Genomic DNA, 7,305 nt, shown 5'->3' with positions numbered 1-7,305 from the left:
CAGCTGTAAATAATAAATAACAAAGCCTCAGTTAGCTGCGAGGGTGTGAAAGCAGACGGGCCGGGCTGGCAGGATGAACGGGCCGGGGTTTGATTTCCACAGCCACGCTTCACTCGGGTCTTTACTGCTCTGAGCGGTGGAGGCATCCTCACCAGTTCAAACCTCCACTGTTTCACTGGTTTCAGCTGCATGTCACGGGACAGAAAGAAAACGTGAACGAGTTACCAGCAGAATTATTCTTGCTGGTTTAAACAGTACCCAGACTGGGCTATTGAAACAAACACGCCACAAGCAGGACTGCGGCTGGTTGATGATTTTATTGGGATGGCAGATTTTTTTTTTTTTTGATTTAAAAAAAAAAAAAAAAAATTCCACAAAAAAATATAAATAAATAAAAAAATTGTGATTTTTGTGTTTGAACGTGTGCTTGTTTAAATGTCGAATGAATAAACCAAATCACTTGAATTTAAACAGTACACAGAAATGATTTCTCTGAGGCTGGGAAGACCAGCTTTGGTGAAACACCTTTTCTAAATCTATCTGAGTTGATGGCTAATGATGAATCCTCGGCTTTCGGAATGTGGTGCAGACTCTGTGAATGGGAGTCATGACATCATCATCATTCTAGAACATGTTGGAGTGCCAGCAGAACGGTCCGGGCACACCCCTGTTGTATTGGCGAGTAGTCCTTGAGACCCACAGAGTTCACTGTGGTGTATGAGGGGTCATTTAGACCAGTGGTGCTCAAACTCAGCAAAGGACACCCCAGAAAATCACTCCCCCTCCCCACTTGCTTTTGGTCCAGGGGACCTCTTGATCCAATGCAGGCAGCAGGCTGGGGAACCTATTTCAATGCTGTTAAAATATCTTTCAGGGTCTGTGACTGGCTTCTCCCCAAGTCCACCTGCTCTCTCAGGAGCTCCAGTTTGGCTCTCTTCAGCTGCAGTTTCTCGTATTCTATTGCCAGCCACTTATCACCAGGCTGGCTGTTCATCTTCTGTAAGAAATGAACGGCACAAACTGCTATAAAAACGACAATGTTAGCAAGCAGGCTGTAGATGAACAGAGCTGAGACTCCCGCCTGTAATCTGCAGAGCCGTCATCCTCACCTCTTCCGCCAGCTTGCCAGGCTCAGTGTGGGAGTCTTGTGGTGCAGAATGCGGCGCACAGCCCTGCGGGAAAGCAAGGGACCACATCAACCGGGGGCACAGTCTCACCTGGGGGGGGGGGGCTGACCGACAGGGGCTCCTAAAACAGCAGATATTACTTCAAGCACAGAGAAGATAAGGAACCGCTGACTCAGTTGTGTCGGTCCAACGATCACTGTGTGTGTCCTGATGTATCTCAATCACTCTTTATCTTCTCTGTGCTTTGCTGCACTGTGCTGTGCTTTTACCAGAGGGATACCAAAGCAGTACACTTTGAGAAGGGGGCTGGTTCACTATCTGCTCTGTGCTTTACACTGTGCTGTACTTTTACCAGGGGGTCACCAAAGCAGTACACTTTGAGAAGGGGGCTGGTTCACTATCTTCTCTGTGCTTTTGGAGACCGCTCTCCAGAATGGTTTGCTATCTTCTCTGTGGTTAGTCATGCTTTGCTATGTGGTATTCCTGTGCTTTCTAAATACAGGACAAAATGTGCGAGGTGCAAAAACGCCAACCTCAGTCTGTGTTTCCACTGTGTTTGGTCCTGGATCAGGGAGTGCGAGATGGGTGTCGGTGTCAACGTCTTCCAGCAAATCTGAAACAACTGAAAACATTAGCTGGTAGAATGAAAGCCTATACGCTTATTACATGAATAAATTCTGCTTTTGCAAACACTGTAATAAATAAACAGGATGATAACTGGCTGTCCTGCAGGCTGAGCTCTGCTAGCGATGTAATATCGACAGTATCGCACTGACAAGCGTACAGCACTGATTCAATGCAATACAGGGAACAAGGCCTCCAGGATCAAACCAATCCGAGGGCTCTCTCTCTCTCTCTCCAGCGTTTCACTCACATGGGCCCTCGACATGGCAGTGCCCTGCGGTCCAGTCACACCCAGTCGGCTCCTCCTTCACTGCAGACAGGGGGGCAGGATTAGGGGGAGAGGCACCCCAACAGCTCCCAACACGAGGGGCAGCAACGGAATCCAGCTTCACGCCCTCCTGAAAGCTTCTCAGCCCTGCAACAGTGCACTGAAAGAGGATCAAGAGAAAGGGTTACACACAAACAGAGCAGGCAAGAATGCACCCCCAGCCAGGCTGGCCAGCTCAATCAGAAACGTGTCAGATCGCCGTGTCCTGTACATCCACTGCATCCACACGCAGAAATAACAACGTGTGCTAAATACCATCATTTTTTTATTTCATCAACTCCAGAAGCGTTTCAAAAAGTGACACAGACAGTGAGCCGGGTGGACAGACTGTGGTTCTGCATAGCCGCCGAGGCAGCGCTAAGTGTAATAACGCGTGAGGCTTGCTAGTGAACTACTGCTGTGGTCACACGTTTCGCATCTCCCAGCAGAATGAACACATCCCCTGCATGATGCTGAAGAACACCTGCAGCACAACATTATACTCACATACCGAATTAAATAACGCGTTCTAGTTTTTCAGACACTTCAGCAGCTGATAAAAAAAAAAAATTGAAAAACGTCACCGTTCGAAATCGAACATGAAATACTGGATTACTATTATGGCTTTTGGTCTTTTTTTTTTTTTTTCTTTTTTGCAATATCAGTTTTGTAGTTTCTTTGATTCCATGACGTTAAATAAATAGATCTAAATCGTGTTAATATCGTTTATTTATTTGCGTCTCCATCCTAAAATTCTAGGTGGCGCTAAACTTTTTTGCCAGAGCTAGAGTTCACTTTAATCGAGTTGAACTACTACCTTTTGACAAGCCCACAACTACTATATTATTCAGCGGTGCAAACCCTGCGTGGACTGCACAGCTCACCTGAGCGCGCGCCACTCACCTGCATCTGCAGGCGCTGCTCTCGCGCCACTTCGTTGATCGCTTGCGCCACGTCCCGCAAGTCCTCGGTTCTCCTGCCGTGCATTTCCAGGAAGCGGTGCAACAGCTCCAGCGCCCTCTGCGCCTCGGCAGTTGTGGGGAGCAGAGACGGGGAGGGGTGCTGGGTGCTATCGTCACTCGCTGCCGAGCTCCAGTCTGCAGAGCTCGGATTACAGGCGTCCAGCTGCTGCACGGAACGGGCGCCGCTCGGTTCGGATGTTTCAGGGCGGGACTCGTGGGTGTGTTGTTGCAGCCCGGCCTCTGCTTGACTCGGCTGTGCGCTCAGCTGAGTTTCGTGCGCAACTGCCGCCCGCTTGCTTGAGATGTCTTCGATTCCGTGGCAAAGTTTCCATCTCTGCAGCCAAGCGTTGGAAGAGTCAAAGTTTCGGATCCCGAGGCGCTGGGCAATTGCCTCGGCCTGTCGGAGCAATGCCTGGTCGGATACCGGCGCGTCAGCTGGTCTGGTGAACCGGCACCACTTCCACAGCGCGCTGTCCACTGTCTCCGGGGAGGCTGGCTTGAAGCGCCGCTGCTGCGGGTGCTCGCTGGAAGCCGCTTGCTGTCGGATCTTCTCCTCGTTGCGTTTCAGCGTGGCGAGGGAAGACTGTTTGATCCCCCGCTCTCGCACGATTTGCATCTGCGTCTTGCCGTTCCTCAGCTCGTCCAGAATCTGCAGCTTTTCCCAGACATACAGATCGGTTCGTTTTCTAGCCATGCTGGCTGCTGTTCTCCTGTCTGTACGGTCCGACCGACTCGTCTTGAAAACACGGCGAAGCCCCGCCTTACAGGGAGCCTCCTGTGGGCTGCTCAGCCAATCACATTCCGCGCTTTAACTTCTGCAGCCAATCACACGCCGGGCTTTAACTCCTCCTAGCCAATCATCATCTTATGTAAGGTGTAGGATGGTGTCCAGGTAGGGTAAAAATTGTTCCGTGCCACTGTGCTGTAATAAGACACGAAAAGGGGACGAAAATACGCTATAAATAAAACGGACACCGTGATTTTCATATGAATGCGGTGAACAAATTAATAAAAAGAGCAATCTATTCATATGCAATCATATCATAATTACATTAAATACATCAAATGCAATCCTGTATATCAAATGCACATACAGTTGACGATGGGGAAGTGTGTGGCTCGATTTGGCACCTTGCGTCCTACAGGGGGCGCTGCCTGACTTATTTGCGTGAGTTCTGTTTAAATCAGGTAACATAAACGTTGCTGTTGCTACTCTGTAGTTCACCGCAAGGTGGGGCTGTTTCTCTTCTAATCGCTCGAATTGATTGTGTTTTGTAGCTAACAGCCCCGCACAGCGCTGTGCGTTACTGGGGAGTCCGGTCAGTGTACCCTTGACTTCAATACCCATAACAGGAGCTGGAACGCGTTATAAGTATATTTATGTAGTTATTGAAAAGGCGAAATGAAATGTAATTCTCCGTCACTTTTTTAAACGAAAGGGAAGTTATTTGAAATCTCTCGAACAGCTGGAACGCAACAATTCGCTGGTATCGTTTAGTTGTGATAACAGCAAACCGCTCTGTTTGTGACGCGTTGTGTTAGACGCTGTAATTCGCAACCTATTGTTAAACAAACTAACCACAGTCACAAGGGCGGGGGAGCCGTCCGTCTGGCAATCCCAATGACACCCCCCCCCCCCCCCCCCCTCTCTCTCTCTCTCTCTCTCTCTCTCTCTCTCTCTCTCTCTCTCTCTCTCTCTCTCTCTCTCTCTCCAATCCAATTCAATTCAAATCAATTCAAATTCTCTCTCTCTCTCTCTCTCTCTCTCTCTCTCTCTCTCTCAATCCAATTCAATTCAATTCAAATCAATTCAAATTCTCTCTCTCTCTCTCTCTCTCTCTCTCTCTCTCTCTCTCTCTCTCTCTCTCTCTCACTCCAATCCAATTCAATTCAAATCAATTCAAATTCTCTCTCTCTCTCTCTCTCTCTCTCTCTCAATTCTCTCTCTCTCTCTCTCTCTCTCTCTCTCTCTCTCTCTCTCTCTCTCTCTCTCTCTCTCTCAATCCAATTCAATTCAATTCAATTCAATTCTCTCTCTCTCTCTCTCTCTCTCTCTCTCTCGCTCTCTCTCTCATCTCAATTCAATTCATCTCTCTCTCTCTCTCTCTCTCTCTCTCTCTCTCTCTCTCTCTCTCTCTCTCTCTCTCTCTCTCAATCCAATCCAATTCAATTCAAATTAATTCAAATTCTCTCTCTCTCTCTCTCTCTCTCTCTCTCTCTCAATTCAAGTCAATTCAAAGTCTCTCTCCCCCTCTCCCTCTTGCTCTGTCATTTTTCTTTATCTCTTTCATATATATGCTTATCAATGTCATTTGGAAACAGCAGAATAGATTGAAATATATGTTATTAGTTTAGAAATTGATTTCATGTGAAAGATCAAGTTTATCTACATTACACAATTATTATATTTTATTTACTGTAAACATTAATGTTTACTTGAAATATTATTTATTTTGTACAACAGGGAACAAGTATTTTAAAATCTGTACACAAATTAATATGTAGGCTACCATCTCCTTTCTTTCTTTCTTTCTTTCTTTCCATGAAATACATACAGGCCATAGTGAGAGTTGGATTTGCTGTCGCGGGGCCCCGAATTCTCCCGCTCTCAACCCGCTGCGGGACACCATTTGGAAACTCAGTGGGACAGTTTCCCGAGCAATTTAATAAATAAACAAGCGAAGTGAAATCAATACTCAGCCCAGGCCGGGTGGGGCCGTTGTCCCCGCGGGCGCAGGGTGCCTGGTGGCGGATGTTTAGTGGCAGCTGCTCCAGCGTTGTGAAGGCTGGTCACCGCCCCCTCGACCCCCGGCACTGCCCCGGAGTGGACAGAGGGAGACAGGATCGCATCGTCGCTGTCCCCGGGGAGTCTAGGCACACGAACCCGCATTGTCTCGGTATCACCATAACCGACCCTGCGCCCTTTTCACTGCCGGAGCCTCGCAGGGAACGCAGTCTCCTCCTCTCTCATTCAGACACACAGACGGGTTAAAGTGATTAGGATCCGCTCGTTTCACACACTGTGTGTGAGAATTGCAAACAGATTTTACTAATCCGTTCAAACTAAACCCAGAAGAATAGCTAGTCAGAGAGAGAGAGAAAGAGAATATTTTCCAGTGAAGAAAAATATTACTTAAATGCTTTTAAAAATCCAGAATATCTACCTGAACTTGATAGATGGCCGTTCTATTCTCATATTTAGATTATTATCAGTGCAATGTGTATTCACTTTCTCTAACAAACTGACCTCTGACCTTTTCTTTGTCACACACTTTTTACCCGAATGCGTTGCTCTCGTTGTTCCAGAGCAGCTTCTGAGAGGTCGTGTATTTGCTAGCTAACTTGTTATTCCCTCACTAGTGTTTGGCGCTGGGGTTCACGGTGGTCCATTGAGATATCCAGACTTGTCTTCTAGATTTTCAGAAAAAAAACACTGTTCCACGCTTGGGATGCCGGCCCAGCAAACGAGTTTCTGCTGCTGATCATCTTAATCCTCGCAGTCTCTGAGTCCTGTGCTTTCGCTGCTGTATAAAAGCCTCAGTAATATCGTTACCTGCGGCGAGTGAATCTTTTTCAAAGCGCAACTGAGGCTAATTTCAGGGAAGAGGCACCTCTGTGTTCAGGGCTCTGTGTTGAGTTCAGCGTTACCTTACCGGTTCTGAAGGTTGCATGCACTTTAGAATGGCGTTGTTGCAAAGATAGGGTTAGGAACAGAAGTGGACTAGATTTCCTTATAAGAGACTTGAAGCGCACACAGCTCACCGGCCTTGAACGAGCCGCGCTGCAGTTTGCGGTGTTCTGCAATGCCCATGTTGTTTGTTTTTTACCAATAATTACAACACTATGTTGAATCACAATGCGTTTCGTATTTAATTATTTTTTATGTCAGTAAAATATTTAGGGCAACGTGCTCTATTACAACTCACGTTGTTTGCAAAGTTTTAGCAGACTTCATAAAGCAGCGTTTGAAAAAACAACACATTCTTTAAAGCTTAGAACACAATATACGAGAGATAACGACCACAGGAACATGCATGTGTCAATATATTAATATTGTGTAATATATTGAGATTGTCATCTATTCTCTGTTATTAATTAAATTGATCAACAATGTATTTTTTAAAATCTTTTTTTTTTTCCCTAGGGGTTAATCGTGCTTTTGTTTAAACTCGTGTTATCGAAAGAATAAATAGTTAATTTATACACACAGTCAGATTCAAACTAATCGAAATCAGAAACCGCAGCAGTACAGAGTATTTGAAATTCGAAACAAACTCCGAAAAAC

The 7,305-nt window shown here is 46.4% G+C and overlaps 1 protein-coding gene across 2 annotated transcripts; it reads right to left on the bottom strand.

Annotated features, from left to right (window-relative positions):
* Window positions 1-298: 298 nt before the first annotated feature.
* LOC121303140 lies at window positions 299-3,902 on the bottom strand. Of its 2 annotated transcripts, none has more exons than XM_041233631.1 (5): window positions 2,962-3,902; window positions 2,002-2,179; window positions 1,661-1,749; window positions 1,110-1,172; window positions 299-997 (listed from the first exon to the last, which is right to left on the bottom strand). In XM_041233631.1, the coding sequence occupies exons 1-5, from the start codon at window positions 3,712-3,714 to the stop codon at window positions 845-847; spliced, it is 1,236 nt and encodes a 411-aa protein (XP_041089565.1). In that variant the 5' UTR covers window positions 3,715-3,902; the 3' UTR covers window positions 299-844. The 2 variants fall into 2 exon arrangements, with proteins under 2 accessions (XP_041089565.1, XP_041089566.1); XM_041233632.1 differs by having other exon boundaries at window positions 1,661-1,740; window positions 2,962-3,887.
* Between the last annotated feature and the right edge of the window lie 3,403 nt (window positions 3,903-7,305).

Source organism: Polyodon spathula, chromosome 31 (genome assembly GCF_017654505.1).
Source record: "Polyodon spathula isolate WHYD16114869_AA chromosome 31, ASM1765450v1, whole genome shotgun sequence".
NCBI lineage: Eukaryota > Metazoa > Chordata > Actinopteri > Acipenseriformes > Polyodontidae > Polyodon > Polyodon spathula.
The sequence above is the reverse complement of the archived record's forward strand: the minus strand, read 5'-3'. Positions and strand labels throughout refer to the sequence as shown.